The 23,042-nt window shown below is 47.6% G+C and overlaps 1 protein-coding gene across 10 annotated transcripts; it reads right to left on the bottom strand.

Annotated features, from left to right (window-relative positions):
• Positions 1 to 9,137: 9,137 nt before the first annotated feature.
• NR2F1 (nuclear receptor subfamily 2 group F member 1) lies at positions 9,138 to 21,423 on the bottom strand. Of its 10 annotated transcripts, none has more exons than XM_064641292.1 (4): positions 20,968 to 21,423; positions 17,357 to 17,884; positions 12,256 to 12,443; positions 9,138 to 12,171 (listed from the first exon to the last, which is right to left on the bottom strand). In XM_064641292.1, the coding sequence occupies exons 1-4, from the start codon at positions 21,416 to 21,418 to the stop codon at positions 12,163 to 12,165; spliced, it is 1,176 nt and encodes a 391-aa protein (XP_064497362.1). In that variant the 5' UTR covers positions 21,419 to 21,423; the 3' UTR covers positions 9,138 to 12,162. The 10 variants fall into 10 exon arrangements, with proteins under 10 accessions (XP_064497362.1, XP_064497361.1, XP_064497370.1 ...); XM_064641293.1 differs by lacking the exon at positions 9,138 to 12,171 and adding an exon at positions 18,771 to 18,885 and having other exon boundaries at positions 12,308 to 12,443; XM_064641295.1 differs by lacking the exons at positions 9,138 to 12,171; positions 12,256 to 12,443 and adding exons at positions 14,122 to 16,011; positions 18,771 to 18,885.
• Positions 21,424 to 23,042: the final 1,619 nt, after the last annotated feature.

Genomic DNA, 23,042 nt, shown 5'->3' with positions numbered 1-23,042 from the left:
TTTTCCTGAAATTTCCTGAAATTTACTGAAATTTCCTTTCCTGAAATTTCCTGAAATTTCCTTTCCTGAAATTTCCTGAAATTTCCTGAAATTTCCTTTCTTTTCCTGAAATTTCCTGATGTTTCCTTTCCTGAAATTTCCTGAAATTTCCTTTCCTGAAATTTCCTTTCCTGAAATTTCCTTTCCTTTCCTGAAATTTCCTTTCCTGAAATTTCCTTTCCTGAAATTTCCTGAAATTTCCTGAAATTTCCTTTCCTGATAATTTCCTTTCCTGAAATTTCCTTTCCTTTCCTGAAATTTCCTTTCCTGAAATTTCCTGAAAATTTCCTTTCCTGAAATTTCCTTTCCTGAAATTTCCTTTCCTTAAATTTCCTGAAGTTTCCTTTCCTTTCCTTTCCTGAAATTTCCTTTCCTGAAATTTCCTTTCTGAAATTTCCTTTCCTGAAATTTCCTGAAGTTCCTTTCCTTTCCTTTCCTGAAATTTCCTTTCCTGAAATTTCCTTTCCTTTCCTGAAATTTCCTTTCCTGAAATTTCCTGTAATTTCCTGAAATTTCCTTTCCTTTCCTGAAATTTCCTTTCCTGAAATTTCCTTTCCTTTCCTGGAATTTCCTTTCTTGAAATTTCCTGTAATTTCCTGAAATTTCCTTTCCTGAAATTTCCTGAAATTTCCTGAAATTTCCTTTCCGTAAATTTCCTTTCCGTAAATTTCCTTTCCTGAAATTTCCTTTCCTTTCCTTTCCTGAAATTTCTTGAAATTTCCTGAAATTTCCTTTCTTTAAATTTCCTTTCCGTAAATTTCCTTTCCTGAAATTTCCGTTCCTGAAGTTATGCATGGCTTTTCCCCGTCATAAATCAGCGTTTCCCTGGATCAGCGTTGCGGTGGCAGACGAACCAATCACCCCACAAGCAGCAGAGGGAATGCCCCTGCCGGTTTTAGCACTGTTTTTCTGGTTGGGTTTGGGGCGAAAAAGGGGAGAGGGACAAAAAGCACTCTGTCACTCAGAGAGGGGCCACTCCTGTAACCTCTGTCCCCCACACCCCTGGGGCAGGTCGGCGGCTCTGCCTCCCCCACACACGGCCCTGTCGGTGGGGTAACAGGGACCCCCTCTGAGGGTGCTGCAACCTCCCGTCCGTCCCCACCAACACCGGCTGGTGAGGCAGGACATGGTAGGCCACAGGCTTTGGGGGGCACTGAGAGGCTCACCCCGAGATCTGTATCTGGGTTGTGGGGGTTAAGTGGACTGGGGTTTGATGTTCCTCACATCATTCCCTGTCTCCATGCAAGTTCAGCCCTGAGATGCAGCTGCACACACCCGCAGGTGCGCCTCCCCCGCAGGTTGGTCAGCCCCAGCTGGGGGTCATCCTCGTGGTGTGACCGCCTCCTCCCCAAACTTAATAGGTTTTAGCATCTCAGTTCTGGTGGGCTAGGGAGGGGGGGTAGCATCCGGAAGCCCCTTCCAAGGGGAAGAAGCAGAGGGTCGTTTTGCATGTAGAGAACATCCCAGAATGCTCTGGCCTTTTATGGCAGAAATGGTAAAGAGATATGGGTGCTTGCAGATCCCGATCTCCCTCCCCTTACAAAGGGCAAAGCTTGATGAAATAGCCGGGGTGTGAGGAGCGCCGGGAAGTATCGGCTCTATCCCTGGGACAAAGGTGGGAGTGAAGGAAGGAGAAAGAAGAGGGAGCTGGGTGGCACCTCCCGGGCATCTCGTCTAAAGAGAGGAGTGGCTGACGTGTTGAGGACGCAGGAAAATAAAATCTGAGTTGGAGCAGGATCAAACACAGCATCTGAGGCCATGCCTGTACACTGTTTCGTCTTGATATGCAATTAAATTACACCAAATTCCTCTTTAAATAATGTCGTTGAAAATCCTTCTTTAAGATTCAAGGATGTCTGAGGTTAAGTAGCTTTTAAAAACGTCAGTTCTAAATGGCTTATGCAATGACTAGTTACCTTCAAATCCTAAAACCATTATAAATATGCCATACATATGAATGGCAGTTTATCTCTACCTATTACTTTTTAAAATGAGGAAAGCATTCTTAAAAACTACTTGCAACACTTTATTTTAAGAAAGTAGATATTAATTTTTTTTTTCACGTATCGTTTTATGACCAAGTACATGTGTAAATTGGAAAGCATCCAGAGCACCTCTATTATTTGCCAAATGATTTTTAGTTGAGGCATATTATTCCCAGTATAACCAAGGTATAGGGTATATCAATAAAATGAACATCTGTGATTTTGGCAGGAGAGGAAAAAAAATTTAAGAGTTCCTATAAAAGTGGTTAAAGCATTTGTGTAGAGGGAAACACGTCTGCAAAGGAGTAAATCGACTATTTAAACAGCCATGCCGAAAACGGGATTTCTGCTGTATAGTTAAAAAAAGGGGCTCGCGAAATTCCTCGACAAAAACGCGATCCTGGATGTAGCTTTCTGCTAACATATCCCGGGCAGTGAATTTAAAATCCTGGGATGTTTTCTAGGCAAGGACTGCGCTCGCTTGCTCGCTCGCTCTCGCTCTCGCTCTCTCTCCTTAACAGCAGAGCGTTTAGCTCGCAGGAATGTATTAGCCACAGTTTCCTCCTGTCAATGTTTAAGAATTCCCAGAGACTCCAACAGGCTTCACAGCAAAATATCTGCGAGAGATGTTCGGGTTCGCGAAGAGTTTTAAGAGGGAATCTGAGTACAGAAGAAGAGCGTGGCATAATGCATTGGCATAATAATTAACCGTATGCAATATTAATCGTCGTGTGATGTTTGTTATCAGGCAGGAGAGCGCACTCAAATGAGGTTTAACAAATATGAGCGTTATTGATCAAATATAATGAATAAATATGCATATGCATTGTTTATCTGTGCACACATGTATACACACAAGCAGGAGCGCCATCCTTATTGAAGATGAGAAGAGCTGTCTGCCACCGCTCCTGCCTCTCTCTCCGCTCTGCCCCTGTGCCAAGGGGACGTGGAGGAGCTGGTTTTGGTATTTTTTGTAGCACAAAATGTTGCAAATACGGAAAAAAAAAAGTTCACTGATAAAATTGATCTCAGCATGAAGTATAACAGTAACAAAATGCTTCTGAGTAAAACCCGAGGAGCTCGCTGGCTGTGGCAGCGTTGTCGCAAACCATCTGGTGCATATTAAAAGTGGTGCTGTAAATATTGCTGGAAACTAATGCGGTACCCGATCCTATAGGCGCAGGGGCCTGCGAGCTTTCCATATGCTCTGGATAGCGTGGCACACGGAAAGGTGTCACATCCGCCAGGAGCTCTTTGGGCATGATTTTGCATAATTCTGACGAAAGTTTGTCCCGACAGAGAGGGGGGAAGGAGAGAGGGGAGTCAGAGGAAAGGCCTCTCTCCCCGTCCCTCTCTCTCTGACGACGATAGGGTATGAAGCTGCTGACGTCACTTCGCATCAGGGCCGGGGAGCAAACGTGACCTAGGCAGGAGCTCATCTGTTTCTCATCACTTGGAGAGTTTCTGTCTCTCCCTTCTCACCCTCCTTCCCTCTCCCTTTCTATCTTCTTTTTTTTTTTTTTTTTAATCCCCTACGTAAGAGGGGAGAAACCCATCCTCGCCCCCATCCCCGTCCCCGTCCCCGCCCGCTCTTGCCGCCGCCGCCCCGGATCCCTGCAGGGAAGGGACGAGAAATCTTCCACGCGGGATGTCCCGGCCCCTACCCCCCCAAGCCCCCCGGTCTGGGTCTTCCCTCCCCACCACATTCCCATGCCATTGTTCGCACTCGCAACCTAACTTTGGCTGCCGATTCAAAGCCCGGCAGTCCCCTGGCTCCTGCATTGTACTGAGGGTCACTTACTCTTTTCTCGGAGTTAGGCTCTGCTCCTTAGTCTCTCCTCTTCTCTGCTTCTCACGAGCTGACGCGTTCTCCCCACTCACCCGAAGCTGCCACAGAAGCTCGTCTTGATAAACCTGCTACCAATCTTTGCCCAGTGCAACCAGCACAGAAATAAAAACCCTCGCTTTCTGCTTTCGGATCCCCCCTCCACCCTTTTTTCCCTTCCCCCCCCCCCCCCCCCCGCCCCCCCTTCTTCTTTTCCTGCGGGCTGCATTCCCCTCTGAGCGCTGCCGCCTTTAATTATGGGAGATATATTTCTTCCCTGGGAGTCATTCGTGGGGAATTTTTAGGTGGAAGGGCGTTTCAGCAGAGTTATTTTTGAGCAAGGACCAGTGCCCTATATCCAGAGTGAAGTGCAGATTGAGACATATCGGGTTCCTTATAAAAGGATCGTTTCTTGTGGGAGGTTGGACACGAAGTTTGGGCTCGTGACTTGCATTCCTGAGAGACATGCATATTTTAAAACAACAAAGCAAGCTCCGAAGAAGGCTTAGAGGAGGGGAGAGGGAGGGAAAAATAAAAAGAAAAAACTTAAAGAAGTTACTCAGTTACAAAGATCTGTCAACATGGAGCAATTTGTACGGCTCCCAGGGGAAAAAAAAAAAAAAAAAAGAAGTATCTGATAGTTTTGTGTATCACTTCAGGGAGTCTCAGCTACTTTGCTAGAAGTTGATGTGGCTCTCCAGAAGCTCAGAAAAGCAATTTGGCTCAAAACTGGGAGTTTATAGCGCTCTACTGACCTGTGATTTTAAATCCCAGCTCCTTCTTTACCGGCGGTTTGCGTGGAGCTGATTCAGCGTTTCAACGGATATCTCACCTCTCAGAAAGAACACCGGGTGAGGGAAAGACAAAAGGAGAGCAAACGGGGGCACAGTGTGTCTGTTGGAGGAAGCCACCGGTGCACACCAGATCCCGCAGTGGAAATAGTGGAAATTTGTGGAAACAAGGTGAAAAAGAGCAGCCCTGGCTAGCTGTGAACACTGAGTCGTACTGATACTCGAGACCACGGGAGGCGCCCGCACTTCCACCTCTGAAGGGAAAGAAAAAATATATAGAAAAAATAAAATTAAACTGGTGGGGAGGTGAGGGAGTGGGGGGTGGGAGGGGGCACCTCAGGCAGCGGCAAGTGGGGCGGGGCGGCAGCTTGTGGCCGGGCAGAAGTGCACGCAGCGGTGCGGGTAGCAGTGCTGGCAGCTGAGGCGCGGGGTTCTGGGCTCCTGCCGGGGGTTTGTAGACAAAAGGAGAAGGCCTAATGGTGATCTGGATATCTCTGTTAGTTGTCAGCGCTGGTCCGCGGCTGCCGGGGAATGCTAATCAGCCCTCGCCGAGCGGGATGCCTCCTGGGCTGCCTCCTGGCACACACACGCACATGCACTCGAACTATCCCGGGGTCTCTGACACACGCACACACACACATCTCACTCCTCAGTGGGGTCCACCATCACTCCATGCTTTGGCCGATGCTTCGTTTGGTAGAGCAATGGTACGACCAACTTTAAACTTCATATACAGCAAATGCCTTCCTAAATAACACAATAGCATAGCTTACAGCCACCAGCTTGCTTCTGCTCCAAGGAGCCTCTCACCACCTGCCCTTCACCTTTCTTCCATTTCTTTTTTCCTTTTTAACTGCTGGGGGTATTTTATACCTTGTAGTTTTGAATTTGGTCCTTGCTTTAAGCTTGATGGAGGGTTCTGCAGACAAGAAGATGTATGCCCACTATTATACAGCCATAATTGAGATCACTAACAGTGAGTCTCTTGTCAGCCAGGCGGTCCTGCTTTGAAACACTACTCACATTATTCTGATTTTACAAAATTGAGGGTAAGGAAAAGAAGGGGAGATGCAATTTCTCACTGTCCATTTTGTCAGTTCTTGTCTTTACTCGCAATTACATTTACAACCCTATAGGGCCCGTTTCACGTAAGGTATTTCTAGTGGAAGCCACGTGGACAAGGAAGAAGAGATCCTGACATCCCTCCTCAAGCCTTCCTCCGAATAGCATCACCACCCTCCTCCACGTACCGACCCTTGCGTTCCACTGACCACCGAAATCGGTCTGGTGAGGGCAACCAGGGCCCCCAACTCTCTACGGTCCCGACAGTGTCAGGACAGGGTTATCTCCGATCCTTCCTCACAGATGGAGAACGTAATTTTATTTTCCAAGCGGCTGCACCTTGCGCCGGGACAGCCATGGGAAATTGTTCGGCAGGGATGCCTTCACTTAAAAAAGAAAGAAGCAGGGAGTGGCCCCAAACCACTGTCAGAGACGCCTTGGGAGAAAGGAAGAGGGAGGGAGAAAGGGGCAGGAGCCGTGAGTCACTTTGGGAACTGGTCGCCTTTCCCATCTTCGCAGTTTCAGGCTTGTTCCGCGGCTATTTTGAGCTGAAGGTGCTCAGAGGGGAGAAAGGGCTGGTGCTGAAATGCTTAAGGGAGCATTTAAGACGAAAGCCTTCAATGAATGAAGAAGGAATGGGCGTGGAGGTGGAAAAAAAGTTGGAAAATGGATTCGCTGACAAGTAAGGATAATAAATGAGAGGCGCTTTCAGATAGATATCTCAGTCGTGAAATTGCACCCAGCTGGTTGTGTAAGCAAACAAATAGTTTCATGTTAGGGACTCTCGACTTGTGGCTTGATGAATAGAACACGACAGAGGTAAATGGCTCTTTAACTCATTTAGGAATAAAACTCCTTGGCTTCCTAAGTAAGAGACCTTGCGACGCCGTGGATCCCGAACAAGTACTTTAACAAGAGTTTTATTAGTTTACACTTTTGCTCTCGGATCTCCTCCCTTGTTCACTTTCTTCCTCACACTTCTGTCCTCTCCCTTTTTTTTCCTTTAGTATGTTTTACTCTTTTCTTTCTCTTCTCCCTTCCCTTCTTCTCGCTCTCTCTTTCTCCTTTTTATTTATTTTTTTCTTTTTCTTTTTTTTTCTTTTTTTTTCTCCTCAAAATCGCCTTGTAAGAGAATTTCCTCTCCCCCTCCCTCCCGTTACCGGCGCTTGGAAACGTGGCAGGTTTGCAAGGTACCCGACCACATCGGGTCTGTCCATGGCACCCGAGAGTAGTGGGTTTTGAAATGTGTCATTCTTACTGGACTCCAGAATCACTGCAGAACACTCATGCCCAGTCTCTCTGACCCGTTAGGGATTAAAAACGGGAGAATGTTAAAAAAATTAAAAAATTCTCACGTCGAAGTCAATGACTGTGAAGCCAAGTAGAAAGGGAATCTTTTAAACAAATATATAAACACATTTCATGGAGGTCACGGCGCTTCTGAAATTAGTTCCAAATATGTAGAAGAAATGGGAAGAAAAGCAGGGAAGGGCGAGGGGACCTATTCCTGCCTCTCTCAGTAAAGCAGGGAGCAGAAAAGACAGAGATGTGAGTCTCAAAAAAAAAAAAAAAAAAAAAAAAAAAAAAAAAAAGAGGAAAAGGAAAGAAAAAACCCAACTCGCTATTTCAAGTCTTATAAACTAGCGCTTTGAGTAGTCAAAATGTCCCATGAAACCGGAGGAAGCATGTCGACAGTGTTTGTAATAGCCGTGCACACGCGTTCGCGGACACGGCCTGTGAATGGCTGCGCGCCGGGATACGACCGGAGGGGGCGGCTGCAGCAATCCTTGACACCCCCGTTCAGTCCTCCGTCCCTCTGTCCATCCGTTGGAAGGTCATCCAGGCCGGCCGGTGCCACCGTCCCTGCAACCCTGCCTGAGCATCCCTCGGCGGCGGGTCACATCTGCACTCTGATAGGAAGGCGATGCCTGGCTGCCATACCGCCCGAGTAATGAGAAAAACCCCCCAAAAACAAAACAAAAAAACCCCAAACTCAAACCCTAAACTAACAATAACAAAAAATCAAACAGACACAAAACCCCAAACCAACCAACCAACCAAAACCCCCAACCCCCCCCAAACCCCACTACACAAAAAAAAAGAACCCAAACAAAGAAAAAATCCCCCCCCCCCAAACAAAACAACCCCAAAACCCTCAAACACACACACACACATACCCCGCAAAACGTAAGGTCCTATCAAGGCCTTTCCGTCAGATAAAAGACTTTTATCTTTTGTGTATGTAGCCAACCAGGTTCCTGCTAGTGAATCTAGGCAGAATTAACTTTTTCTTGTATTACTTCTGCTGCCACTTGCAGTGACCACTAGCCGGATTCTTCTGTGGGAGACCTCCATGTACCCCGGCAGGGAAACAGCTTTTTACGTCTGGATCCGCCGTTTTTGCTGGTGGCCATGAGACAGGTCACTCGTGATGGAATCTCATCCCCACTCTTCCTCCCCAGTTCTACCTAATTTCGAGGGATACTGGGAAAATGGGAGTTATCCTTTACCGCCAGCCCTGAAGGGGGCTCATCGCCCTCTCTCCTGCAGGTGAGGGGGGTGAATGGAAGCCGAGCCACCCAAAAGGTGCCCCCGGGGGCGAAGGCGTGCCGAGAAGCGCTGGGAAAGGGGAAGCAGCAGCCCCTGACGTTTACGGGCGGCCGGAGGAGGTGCAGGCGCGGGCACAGACGCACACATGCACACACGACCCCTGCCCTGGCGCTGCCCCTGCCACCGCCTGCAAACCCCCTCCTCCTCAGCTTGGGTTCAACCTACCACTTAGCAGCATTTCCAAATATTTATTCGATTAAATGTATAGAAAAGGCCTAATTGGGCGGTGGGAGGAGGCAAGCTAGTTAGCGAGGTGCTAAGAGGAGTGGGAGGGGGGGCTTTGTATCTGCCGTGCCCTCAGCGGGTCCCCTGCATGGGGGTGGAGTGGGAGGGTCGTCCCTCTCCCACATCCCACCCACCCCCTGCTTCCCCCTCCCACCCTCCCTCAGCCTTTGAAGTGCTGCCACAGCTGTTAGTGAGCACGGAAAGGCCGCGGAGCCCTGCGCGGCAGGGAGGATGGAAAGACGCAGGGATGAGGAGGATGCCCTACCGACTGCGTCTCCTGAAGATCCTGGGGGGCCGAGGAGCCCCCGGGAACAGCGCCCCGGCCCCCGGCAACAACAAGGCAGGAGAAATGTAGATGGAGTTCGTTTTAGAGCAATGTATTGTAGGTTATGAACAAGTCAGCAAAAACTTGAGGGACCCCGGCCCCTCTCCACACTCACATCTTTTTTTTTTTTTTTTTTTTCAGCAAATAGCACTCCATGACGCCATCATACAGTATTTTTAGCCGCCATATGAATGCCCGAAAGGCTGCAGCGTGGCAAAGGAAAACATCCACTGACACAATGCAGACTGTGTAGTTAACACTTCAGAACACGATACTGTCTTATAAGCAAAGTTTAATAAGGGATTGAAACACTTCTTTCTAGGCACATACATGGAAATAAGTGCATCTCGTACCTGCAAGTTTCTTGGCAATCTGTGGGTTATTATTATTATTCATAAATATGAAAATTAATTGAAAAATACCTATGAAAAAGTTTATCTGTTTTCATCAGTGGGATAACGCTGTAATGAATATATTTACATCTCATTGGAAGAAATCGAGACCTGTTTTTCTACTCCGATATCCCCATGTGTTTTGTTTATTTGGGGGGGGGGGTGGTGTTTCTTGCTTGTTTTTGTTTTTGTTATTATTTTGGGGTTTGGATTTTTTTGTTCTGTGTGGTTTTTTTTTTTAATTTTTGTTTGTGTTTTTAACTGCTAATCCAGCTGTGTCTCAAGTCACCCATCCCACCAAAAAGCAATGTTGAAGAGCTGCTTTCAGCACCTCCCCGGTCTAAGCATGCCCGCTCACTCCCTGTTGAGAGCTCGGAGGGGCTGCTGGATCCCCTCTACCCGTGGAAGGGCCAGAAACAAAGCTCTTGCCCATCCCACGTCCGTGTGAGTGGGAAAAGGGAGGATGTCTGTTTGTCTAATTCCCGTTCTTGTGTGCTCAGGTCTGGAATCATCCGAGTCCCCCCACTGCCAGCATCTATGAATACAGGCCACTTCTCCATCCTGAATGGGATGATCCCCCCATAGAGGATCTGCTCACAATGTTGATTATCCAGCTATAAGTGCCTACTGTATGGAGCTGCTATAGCCTCGGATCTGCTGCGCCTAGAATATTAAAAACCCCAAGCGAGTTGGATTGAAGGATCTTGTTAATGCAAAAAAAAAAAAAAAAAAAAAAAAAAAAGAGAGAGACAGAGAGAGAAAGAAAAAGCAAAAAAAGGAGGGGGGGAGAGAGAGAGGAAGAGAGAGAAAGAGAGAGAAGGAGAGTATGTATGACAGAAAATTAAAATGAAAAACTTGCCCATGTTTCCACAAACTGAAAAATCTGCCTCATCCAGGCTTGTTTGGAGGGTATGGGAGGTGTCTGTGTGAGGGGGGACAATGCTATTTTTAAAGATTCAGCTTTATTAATACGTTAAGAAAGAGCTCCCTTGGTAGTATGTGTTCTCACAGCTCTGTCTCAGACCCTATAAAACATTAATGCACTGAAAGCTGTTACAGAGATCTGCACCACCAGCTAGAAGCCTTTACGTTCAAAGGACTTCCATTACAAAAATGATTTTTAATTTTCTTTGAAGAAAAGGACAAGCTGAAATAAAGAGGGGCTTTTGGCACAGAGCTCGGGCCCCTGTGATAGGTGGCCATGATGTGGGGGGTCACAGCCTGTGTTTTTTGCTTGACCATGGCACATAAGCACATGTGAAATGCACTGGCTCACCACCCAATGAGCAAGCATCTAGTTGGATTTCTATATTAATGGACTGGGAATATCGTCCACACATCGTGACTAGAGTTAGGAGAAATAGCAAGAGAGATGTTTTGGCTGACAGCAAGCACAAGGTGTGCACACCGGAGCACACAGAGGGGTCTGTGAGTCCTTGGGGTGGAAAAGAAGAGAAAAGAAGCAAAAAACCCCAACCCCACCCCGAGCTCCCAGAAGCAGAAAGCCACCATATCTGGAACAAACAAGACCCATGGCTACAGTATGCCTCCTGCTGCACGGGTAGAGGTGGTGGCATATGGTGACTGCAGTCCATGCCCATGGTTTCTGAGGGCAAAAAACAAGGTGTGAATTCAGCAGAAAATCCAGCTGATGGGAAAAGATATTTCAAAAAAAGGGTAGGCCATCAGCCTTGGTAGGGAGTCTGCGGTTTAGTCTCAGCGAGGCAAGGTCACCTAAGGCATCACACTGCACCTCCCACTCCCTCTTCCTAGACCTTGACAGCTCAGCCCTAAGCTTAAGCCCAGCCAAGCCCGTTTTGGAGCATCATGTAGTTTACACAACTTGGCTAGATCTCACAAGTATTTTTTAAGTTCTCTTTTTTAGCACCAGTAGAGAGTTAAAAATCCAGGTGAGATCTTTTGTTGTTATTGTTTGTTTTGTGGTTTTTTTGTTGGTTTTGTTTTTGTTTTTGTTTTTTTTTTTTTTTGTGAATTGTTGGCATGTTTCAAACAACAAGACTCATGGTTTGTGGGGTGATAAGTAGGGGGGAGTTTGCTAAATTCTTTTATTTTTTGTTTAAATTCTCACTTCAATTTTAATTCTTGAAGAACAATTTTGACAACATATATCGCACTCATTATAAGAAGCAAAGGGTTATATCAAAAAATTATTAGTATAGAATCACAGGAAACCTGGTTTGGAACCAGAAAAAAATACAAAACAGATATAGATACATAGACACAGGACAATTTTTTTATAATTATTTGGAAAATGTTATTTTCCCCTAATTCTCCTTTCTTTTTTTTCTTTATGCGCATATGATGTTTTAACTTTTACCAAAAATGAAAATAAAGACTAATATATTACAAAATGAGTAACAATGTTCGTGGTAAGTGTTTGCGCGTAGAATTTTTTTCTTTGTTTACTTCTTTTGGGTTTTTTTTTTTTCATTCTACACAAGGTTCAGTTCAGTTTCAATGATTTTTTGTTTTGTTGGTTTACTGTACAGCATATATCAGCAACAGTCCACAATAAATCCTGGAAGATCCAGTATCCCCTTCAGGTTTGATTAATATCCCCTCAATACTCATTTTTTTTTTAATTTTTCTTTTTTTTTTTTGTCTCCTTTATTAATATTATTTATTTCTTTTTTCCTCCTCTCAAAAAAAAAAAAATAGGCCAAATGAAAAAAAAAAAAAAAAAAAAGAAAAAGCGAAACACCACAACCTCCACGGACGAGAGGTCCGTTCTTCTCCCCTACACGGCCACATCTCTGCTCTCACTTGGCCCTTTCTTTTGTTCAGTGTCCACCTCCCGGGCCCCCCCCCGCACCCCGACTGCCCCTCGGTGCGAGCGCTCCCGTCTCCGCCGCTCCGCCGCCTCTCTGCCGGGGATGCGGAATGGGCTCTAGGAGCACTGGATGGACATGTAAGGCCAGTTGAAGCTGCTCCCAGACAGTAGCATATCCCTGATGAGGGTTTCGATGGGGGTTTTACCTACCAAGCGGACGAAGAAGAGCTGCTCGATGACGGAGGAGGAGACGGTGCGCAGGGAGGGCAGCCGCAGCAGCAGCTTCCCGAAGCGGCTGGGCTGGTTGGGGTACTGGCTCCGCACGTACTCCTCTAGCGCGCACTGTGACTTCTCCTGAAGGCTCTCGATATGCGCAGCATCCGACAGGCCACAGGCGTCTGCCCACCGCACCGCGCCCGCGGAGGCAGCCGCAGAACGGCGGCAGGCGGGGGGAAAGTGGAGGGAGGAGGTGGAGGAGGAGGAGGAGGAAGCGGGGGGGAGATGGTTAGTGACTGGGAAGCACACAGGGAAACGCCGCTAGGATGGGGGGCACGGCAAAGGCGCACCCCCCCATCCCATCCCACCCCACACTAGCCCACCCCATCTCATCCCCCCCCAACCCATCCCGTGCACCGCTGCTGAATAAATAAACGCGACCTCTCTGTGCCTCTTCACCACCGTGGGTATTCTGACCCAGGATGCGGTGGGGTGCTCACACCCTGCTCGTCCCAGCCACACACAAACAGCCCCCCATGCTTCCTTTCCATATCCCCCTCTATGGACACTCTGTGCTGGTGAGCGTGATTCCCACTCCAGGGAGCCCACCACCAGGATGCTGGAAACTTGGACCAGCCCCCGTTAAATAACACTGAGTGGAGCAAAAATAGGGGTATTGGGGAAAATAATAATAATAATAATATTAATAATAGTATGATTATAAGCAGAGGTGGGCACAAGCAGAGAGAGACAGAGGGAGTTTGTTGACATGGTTGCATATCACAGGGAGGCAGCGGCTGGGACCTGCAGTGACTGGCAGGGAGCCGGCCAGGGGATGCCGGGGTGCAAGGGGGACCTCTCTGTCCCTGCCATGCTGCCAGGGATCACAAATTGGCCAAATGTTTGTGGGTTGTGTGATAAATCTGGTGGAAATCCAGATAAATCTGGTGGCTGGGTTAGTCCTAGCTTGCACTCAGCAGGCATCTGCAGCTCTCAGACACATGGCTTGGGAGAGCTGCGGCAGATAAGCCGTGCCTAAAAGTAGCCAGTGAGACTCTCTCCCTACAGGAACACACGTCTTGCACCTTGCAGAACTATACGACCCAGGCGAAGGTGTACCAATCCAAGAGCAGAAACCCTTCACATCCATGCATTTGTATCTATACACATTATTCTATGTGTACAGATACAAGCAGGGAGGTATAGATGCATCTGTGCATTTGCACACACGTAGAGACACATACAAGCATACACCCTATCTCTGCGAACACATAACCCAAACCAAGGGAAAATTGTTCACCGGTTGCTTGTTAAGGGACTTGCTCAGGAAACCACAGTCAAGGAAAAGTGGTGGGTATGCCCAGATGGTGGAAACTATCCACATTGTTTACAAGATTAATATTTAATATTTAAAAAAAAAAATGAAAAAGCAAATAAACCCTGAACCATCAAGATCAGAGCAAGGCAGTCAGCTAGCAGTGCTGTTTAAAACAGATCAAAGCCAGACTTGGCTAATATATAGATCCATATATGAATTAGTGCATGTTAATGGCCCCCAAAAGGACATTACAAAAATGTGAATGTAGACTTATGACCCTGGAAAGGCACAACAAATTAATAAATTATTCAAAGCTAAAAAAAAAAAAAAAATCTGTCACAAAGGCATTTTTGGAGTTTGTCTTTCCCTATCAAGAACTGACTTTACAAAGATTTCTGAACACCTTCATCTACAATACTATGGCCTCGAGCAAAAATACAAGTAAAACAAGCCATAATTCAGGAGCTTCTGAGGAGGAGAACCTTTGACCTGAGCTGCGGACTTGGCATCCCTCAGACGCACAATTATCTGGGCCAGGCTGCTCCACTAATCCATACTGTACCTTTAATGCAATGATATTTTGCAACATCTAAAGCACCAGGTTGCAACATATATATCTATCAAAAGCTGGGGCCTGTTCTTGTTTGCAATACATATCAAAAACACAGGCCTGTTCATATGTTGATTGCCACAAATCACATTCCATATTTACATATATCTTGCTATTTTACATGCATTATCTGCCCATTATGCATTAGGATCCTATTCAACTTCCAAACAATGCAATATGAAAGGGTCTTACTGACACCCTGGCAGGGCTTTTTTCTTTATGCCCCATATGTCATACCCTTAAGGTTAGTAAAATATTTATCAGACATTTACGATAAGTGCACCTATAACTGCAGGTCACTGGACAATACGGATGGGGAACTTGCTCTCTAAAAGGGCAGCAGCCTGGTGTGTGTGTGTGTTTGAAAAATACGCCTTGGGTTTTGCCTTACACCTCCAAACGCTCAGAATTTTCTTATACCAATAATATCTATTGAGCTTTAATTATTTTAAATGGACTGGCATATGCCTTTATTTGGGTTTCATTCTGTATCCTTAAAGGTGGCGGTGAGAAGGCTTAACTCTCCCCTCAGAACGAGATTAAAAATAATAATCATTAAGGGATCCACAGCTCGATTCGATTATGCAGCCCAGAGAGGTGCAATCCGTGGGAGAAATAACGCAATCCATGTTTACTGAAAGTGAATTATTATTGCATCCCAGAAAGTGGGCTAATGTGAAAATCCTGTGTGTGCCTCGGTTTTTTATGTGGCAGTGTGTCAATAAGGGAAAGCTCTATATTTCTTCTTGCAGTCTATGGAAAAGAAATTATGTAAATAAATAACCATTACTGTTCAACACACTCCAGCCTTCCCCTTCGTAGTGGCGGGTATGTATTTCATGTTACACGTTCAGAAGAGTTTAGTGTTCAGAAAATATAGATGTAATCAGCTGCCACCTAACTAGAAATCAAAGTTCTTATTGCGCTGCAAATAGATTTATTGAATTTATGTTATCTGTCTCTATCTCTTCCTGGAAACGTTTATTTATGATGAGGAAAAGGTAGATACAGGAATTAATAACACTAAAGTTTGGCAGCAGGGTCGTGGAGGGGTGGGGGTGAGGGATAGAGGGCTGGAGGAGGAGAGTGGAAGGAAGGGGAAAGTAGGTGAGAAAGGAGCAGGTTTTGGGTTATGACCCAGTCTTTGGATGGTGTCCAGAATTTTACGGATTAAATACATGCTCTCTGGAGCCCGAATGTAAAAACTACAACAGGAGAAACCCATGCCAGCTTTAAACACTTAGTCCTTAGCAAAGGAATTTGGACACAATGCCTAAAAATGTCTTTTCCATCAGTCAAAGTTAGTTTAGAAGTTGGATGACTTTGAGAAAGGCTTCCTATGAATTCCCCTCTGGATAAGCAATCAAAACAAGTTTAGTGAGAAGTTGAAATGTGCGGATGGGGGTAAGCGGTAGATTACTCCTGACAGCTGTATTTCCATTTTCTGAGATGCCTCGTGTGATCCTGCTCCAAAATAATATTATTGTTCCCTTCCTGAGCCTCATTCACTCTCAGTTCCATTGTGGAAAGGGGATTCTTCCCTCACAAGTGTCATTACATTTTTTTTAATATATGTAAATGAAGGGGTCCTCTAAAACCACTTACCCTGTTTCTAGCCAACACTGCTCGTTTGGGCAGGTTAAGGGGGGAGATTGGAGAGAGCAGAGAGAGAGAAGAGAAAGAGAGGAAAAAGTAAAATATCCCCTCAAACGTGTCCCCATCAGGGGCAGCCTCTTTCTAAAGGCCTTTGGCTGGTAGAAAGGCTGAGACACAGGCCAGCCATCTTCCTAGCTCTGCTTAGGAAGAATGTCTCAAGTTGGATCTGGAAAAAAAAAAAAAAAAAAAAAAAAAGGAAAGGTTCTCCTCAACTGTCCCTGCGTATTGATGAGCACCCTGAAATGAATGGGAAGGGAAAGTCTGTGAGTCTGCAGGCAGGCTGTGGAGTTAAATCAGCCTGATAAATGCTGGCAGGTCTCTTTGTCACTCTTGAAAAACATGTTTCCATCAAGAAGACTTATTATGATAAAATACATTAAAATGTCGATCTGGCTATTCAGTAAATCTTCCATTTGTTCTAAGATTTGCAAGTTATCCTTTGCAAAGAAATATTCCCTCCAACACTGCGAGACTGCATTTACACTGGAAGTAAAAGGGGGCAGTCACAGTACACGTCTCCGACCACCCTGCATACAAATTATATACTCCTGTCTAAATAAATTATCTGATGTTCAAATCGATATTAATACTACATTTGCTACATTACAATATTGTGCAAATTTAGGAGTCATTTTAATACAATGTAAATACTATCTTTCATGCATGAAAGGCAACAAATATTGATGGATTATAAACTGCTCAGTGTTAAACAAGACCTTTGAACGATTTGCCATCTCTGTTCAGGAATGCTTTCAATTTTGCCCTGGCCTAGTTTTAAGTCACATTTATTGGAACTGTTTAGTCATTGCTAATTGAGAAGGTTGGTTTGGAAAAGAGGGGAGAAATGGGAACAAGAGAGGAGATGGGGAGAGTGGGTATATAAAAGAAAAAGAAAAAAAAGGAAAAAAGAAAACAAGAAGAAAAAGTGGCAATTAGCCATATCATGATGACAATTAGAATAATAATTAAAAAATTACGCTGCCCAATCTCTTATTTCACCTTGTTTCCACTTCCTATATTTCCTCCGCATAGTTCTCCTTTGATGTTTATAAATTCTCCCTTGCAGGTTACAATAATAGTATACATATTATATTTTTATAGGCTACGACCAGAGCACTTCAAAGGCGACACTAATGCAACTTTCCCGCTAGTTAATTCGAACCATCTATCACAGGGAAAAATTGTTAACATGCATGTTTCCACCGCCTACACTTCATTTGATTTGAGTTTTTTAGTTGTTTTGGGGGTTTTTTTTGGTTTTTGGTTTTTTTTTTTTTTTTTGAGGGGCTGTGCGTTAAAAAGCCAGTGTCAGTGGGGATGAGGGGGAGATCAAGCCCTGAGCTGGAGTGTGCCCCTGTGAGATGCTATGCTACCTCAGCCTGCTGCCTCTTTTCTTTAAAAATAATTCTATTTTCATTTTTTCCTAATTTTTTCCACAAGTGGTTTGTTTTCTTTTCTTTTTTTTTTTTTTTTTTTTTTTTATGTCTCACATCCCCCACCCATCCCCTCACCTGAGGTGAAGAGGACGATGGCTTTCAGGCAGCTGTACTCAGCCGAATCGACGTGCAGCGCCTTCAGCTTCTCCACCTGTTCCTGGAAGATGCGGATGTGGTCCATGAAGGCGACAACGCGGTCGGCCGACATGGGGGAGGCGTGGAGGCCGGCGGCGGCCAGGAGCGGGGCCACATGGAGGGGCATGGAGCACTGGGCAGCGTTGAGGACGAAGAGCTCGCTCCAGGTGAGCCGCAGCAAGGCCACCTGGTCGGTGATCTGCAGGTCGGGGAAGAAGGGGATGTTGCGGGCCCACTCGACGGCGCTGAAGAGCAGACGGGCGGCTAGCTCGCAGATGTTCTCGATGCCCATGATGTTGTTGGGCTGCATGCACTGGCTGCCGTAGCGGGAGGTGGGGTAGGGCTCGGCCCGCAGCAGGAGGGAGATGTATCCCGAGAGATAGCAGTGCCCATTCAGGGGGTCGCCGTTGGTCAGGGCGTACTGGCCGGGGTTGGGTTGGGTGGGTGGCATCCTTCCTCGCTGAACCGCTGACAAAAAGAAGGAGAGAAGGAGAGGAAATGTGCATCCAGGAGGCTCGCAGGCATTGCCCCGGCGGCGCAGTCAGCCAGCCGGAGACAATGCCGGGCTTCTTCCCCTCCCCGCCACCGCCTCGCCCCCGGCACACGCACAGGCACGGACAGACAGAGGCATGCGGAGCCGGGCAGCTGCCGCCGACCTGCATTGCGCCCTCCGCCCGGCATCGGCATCGGCATCGGCCTCGGCCCCGGCCCCGGCCCCGGCCCCGGCCCCGACCCCTGCTCAGGCAGCCCCAGCCCAGCGGCAGTCAAGCGCCCCCCCCTTTCTTCCCTCCCTCCCCCCCCCGCCCACAATGCAGACAGGCTTCACAAAATAAACAGAGATTAAAAAGAAAGAAAGAAAAAAAAAAAGCCAAGGCAAACAAGACAAATCCGCACACAAACCCCCGCCCCCCCATCCCCCCCTTTCGCAACAAAAGGCAGCCCCCACGTAAAAAAAATAAAATCAAATCCTCCGGGTGGTGAGAAAGTGGAGTCAAAAATCACAGCCAAGTGTAAAAATTATAGCCAAGCTCTGTTGTGGATCCCAGCCGATTGCCCTGGTAGCACTGATATTTACAAGTGAACTGATGTGTCGCCTTTTAAAATAAAATATTAAATAAAATAATTCATAAAACCAAATGTGTCCGTATTCTTCAAAAATACTGCGTCGTTACCCTTCAAGCTGGAACAGGTCGCAGCCCTCCAGCTTCCCACCGCTAACTTTATTACATAGAAACAGCTTTCCACAGAGGACCCCCCCTCCCCCGCCCAGCAAAGTTCTCCCTGCTAAAAGGAAGAGAAAGGTTAAGTATTATCACGGGAAATGGGGAAATAAAACAAAAAGGTCCAAACTTACAATAGCCAAACATTCGTGGAAAAAAAAGGGGACGGTGTAATTAATATCTTTGGTGAGCTGTTGCCACGGCAAAAGCCTGCAGTCAGCGTTGCACAGTGAATGCACAAGCTTGCAACTGCAAAAACACTGGATTCATTAACCATCTCCACACAGAGCGTGAGCATGCCTCGAGTCCCGAAAGCTGACCGAAGTTGTGGTGGTTTTTTTTTTTTTTTTTTTTTTAGTGTGTGCGTGTGTTTTACTTCATCAGTGCCAGCGGTTGCAGTCGCATGCCATGTAAACAAAGGTAACTTCAGGGGAAGCTACGGCTACTCAGGCTTGTTCCCTGCACACACAGACACGCACACGCACACCCGCACACGCTCGCTGGCACACACCCGCACACGCAGATCACTCATCTTTCCGGCGTGCCACATTTTTCTCAACTTTCTCTTTTCTTCCCCAACGAGCCCTCTTCGCCTCCCGGGCTGGACCTCTCTGCTACTGCCCTCCAGCCCTCCTCTCCCTCTTCAATCTGCTTGTAAACTTGGCAGTTATTTTTCGTTTAACTGGGAGCACAAGTCTCACTTTTTTTTTCCTCCCTTTTTTTTTCTTTTTTCTTCTCCCCACTCCCCTAGACACCTAACAACAGCCTCTGAAGCTACCAATGGAGCCGTCATATTTATGAGCTCTTTCAGATCTGTTGCAGCTTCATTCCTTTTCTTGTGGCATATAAAATATAATTTAAAAACCAATTAAGACAATAGTAATCCCCGCTCCGCAAAATTGACTATTTCGCTGATGTAACTCTAGGACATCTTTAACGACAGTCGCAGGGTAAACTTTAACTATAAACCGAGAAAATACGTTTCGAGGGGAAAGGAGGGCAGGAAATCTCCCTACACGAGAATGAGTCTGAACTCAAGGAAAACCACAGCAACTCTTGGAAAGTAGGAGGAAAAAAAGAGATAGCAGAGCAGTTGGAAATGGTGGGGAGCCCGCTGCCAGATGCAGGCTGCGGATACTTCTAAAATGAGAAGAACCGGTAAATAGGTTACAAATCGAGGTTTGTATGTAGGCTTTAAGGAGAGGGTGGAGTTTGATGAAGAAATAAAATGAGCAGCTAGCTTAAAAAAAAAAAAAAAAGGAAAGAAAGAAAGAAACGACAGAAGTACAGAAACACGGTTCAGTCACAAACTTTGCTTTGAACGCATGGAATGAAAACAAGGCCAGATCTCTCACAGAAGCACACTCCGGGGCACCGGAAAGCACAGGGAAGAGGAGATACAGTAGCACATTTCCTCTTTTTTTTTTTTTTTTTTCTTCCATCTTCTTCACCCCTTTTCCTCTCTCCCTACTTACACGTCTTTCATCTTTCTTTCGAGAAAAATGAGCCTGAGAAATGGATCTACTGAGAAGTGTTGCGGGTTTAAAAAGAAATGATGGGGTGGAAAAGGGGTGGGGAGGGTTGGGGGGAAGGAAGCTGAATGGAATCACATCTCGTACGGGAGAAAGATGTATTTCCCCCCACCCTCCGGTTTCATGCCAACAATAGACAAAACCACATCCAAAACACACGCACACGCACACATGCATACACGCGCGCGCAGGGAGAAGCGGGGATAGCGGCTAAATGACAAATGTTTATCAAGCGATCGTAATAATAATAATAATAATAATAATAACAATAATAATAATAATAATTTCTCTGCACAATGAACGGGGAAAGGGCGAGTGCGGCAGTGCCGGGGAAGGGGGTGGGGAGTAGCGGGAGGGAGGGCAGGAGGCACAAACCGAAAAGCAAAAGAAAACACCACCAACCACCATCGACAATAACAACAGAACCTGGCGCAAAGCTGCCAGATGGAGTGCAGGCAGAGGGAGAGATTGACGTGTGCATGGAAATATAGAGAGAGACCTAGATCGCCACGAAGAGCTGTAAATATATATACACACACACACATACATATATATGTGTGTATATATATATATATGTATATATGTATATATGTATATATATATATTCATATGTGTGTGCGTTTGCACTCCGCGCGTGTGAGCGCGTATATATATATATATATATATGTATATGCATATAGGTGAGTGTGTGTGCACGTACGGACAGGCAGACACAGACAGACGGAGAGCCCTCACACACGCACGCCTGCACAGCCGCGGGGAGAGGGGAGCGATAGCATAGTAGGGAAGAAATATTCACCTTCCCGCCTCATGCCCACTTTGAGGCACTTCTTGAGGCGGCAGTACTGGCACTGGTTGCGGTGGTGCTGGTCGATGGGACAGTTCCTGTTGGCACGGCATGTGTAAGTTAAGTTCCTGCGGACGCTCCTCTTGAAGAAACTTTTGCAGCCCTCGCAGGTGAACTGGCCGTAGTGCTTGCCGCTGGACTTGTCCCCGCACACCACACACTCGATGTGCTGCTGGCTCTGCCCCGAGCCCTGCTGGCCCGCTCCCTTGTCCCCGGCCGTGCCCGGCGTGGATGGGGGTCCCGGCTGGCTGGGGGTCTGCGGGGTGTGTGGGGCTGCCGAGCCCCCCTGCTGCTGAGGCTGCTGCTCCCGGGCCGGCTGCGCCGCGGCGGGGTTGGGGCCACTCGGAGTGCCCCCGGCAACGTCTTCCTGCGGATCTCGCCAGCTGCTAACTACCATTGCCATATCTCGGGCCCAAAAAAGTGCTGGGGAGCGGCGCGTCTCGCTGCGGGCTGCCGGGGAGAGAGGCGGGGGGCGGGGGGGAGGCGGCCGGCCGGGCGCCGGGGGCGAGCGGAGAGCGAGGGGACCCTGCCTGCCGCCTGCCTCCGCCTCGGCTGCCGCCGCCGCCGCCGCTGCCCTGCTGCCGCCGCCGCTGCTGCCGGCTGGAGCCGCTCCTGCCGTTTTCTTTATTTTATTTATTTTTCGCCGCCGCGAGCCCCCCTCCTCTCGCTCGCGGTCTAGCTATTTTTTTTTCTAGGGAGGGGGAGGGGGCGACGGAGGATTTTCTCCCTCTCTCTTTTCCCCCCCCTTCCCTTTCCTTTTCCACCCTTCCCTTTCCTTCCCTTTCCTTCCCTGCCCTTTCCTGTGCTCCCCCCCACTCTTTAAAATACCCCCGCCTGGCCGCTTCCCCCCTCTGCTCCCGCTCTCCCCGGCTCTCACCGCCTCTCTTCGCCCTCCCCCCCCCCCCGCCGCCACTTCAAGTTGCAAAATCAGAAACGGCAAACAAGGCTGTCGGGAGAGGCATTCAGGAGAGTAACACGCCGGACACGCACACGCAGGCAGACACGCGCGCACACGCCCGGCACACGGCTCCCCACTCGCGCACTCGCACACACGCACGGGCACGGGCACAGACACACGCGGTCCGGGCGCTAAGAGCGCGGAGGATGTGCAGGCATAGAGGAAGCCGCGGCGCCGCCGAGGAGGAGGAGGAGGAGAAGGAGGAGGAGGTGGAGGAGGAGGAGGAGGAGGGGAAGGAAGAGAAGGAGGAGGTCGCCGCTCGCCGCTCGCCGCCGCCGGGGCCCGGCCGCCGCCGCTCCCGCGGAGGCTGCTCCCGCCGCCACTGCCGCCGGTGCCGGTGCGGGCTTTCGGGGAGGAGGGAGGTGGAGAGAGGAGCCGTCCGCCGGCGATCAGAGCATGGAGGTGTCCGGGGGCCAGGTCCAGGGCAGGGCGCCGTCAGCCATTCAGGGCGGCGGAGCTGGGGAGCGCGGCAGAGGCTGGCGGGGTGCTGAGGCAGTTTGATCTCCTGTCGCGGCGGCTGAGAAGGAGGAGGAGAAGGAGGAGGTTGCCGGTCGCTGCTCTTTCTCTCCCGAGCTGCTCTCTCTCGCTCTCTGTCTCTCTCGCTCGCTCGCGCTCTCTCTCGCTTTTTTTTTTTTTTTTAAAAAAAAAGAAAAAAATTCTCAGAAAAAATCGGATGTGACTAAATTCGCAGAGGAGACGAATTCACGGCGAAGTGTAAAAATAGAGAACGGGAATAATAATGACACTTGCAGGAAAAAGAGAGATCCAAAGTAGGTCGGGTAAATAAATCCTCTTCTCTTCCTCTTTCTTGCCCTTTCCTCCTTCTTCTCCAGTGAGAGCGCACGATGCCGGTTGCGAAGAAAAAAAAAGAAAATCGGTGGAAATTGCCCTCAAAAAGATTCTTTTTTGTTTGTTTGTTTGTTTGCCTAAAAAAAGTATTTCGGGTAAAAACTCATCAGCCAGAAGAGAAACCCTCCCCCAAAACAAAAAAAAAAAATAGGCAAGAATGGTCAAAATAGTAACGGTATTAAGATGTGAATGCGTTCTCTCTTTCTCTCTCCGGACTTTC

Source organism: Pseudopipra pipra, chromosome Z, assembly GCF_036250125.1.
Source record: "Pseudopipra pipra isolate bDixPip1 chromosome Z, bDixPip1.hap1, whole genome shotgun sequence".
In the NCBI taxonomy this organism is placed as follows: domain Eukaryota; kingdom Metazoa; phylum Chordata; class Aves; order Passeriformes; family Pipridae; genus Pseudopipra; species Pseudopipra pipra.
The sequence above is the reverse complement of the archived record's forward strand: the minus strand, read 5'-3'. Positions and strand labels throughout refer to the sequence as shown.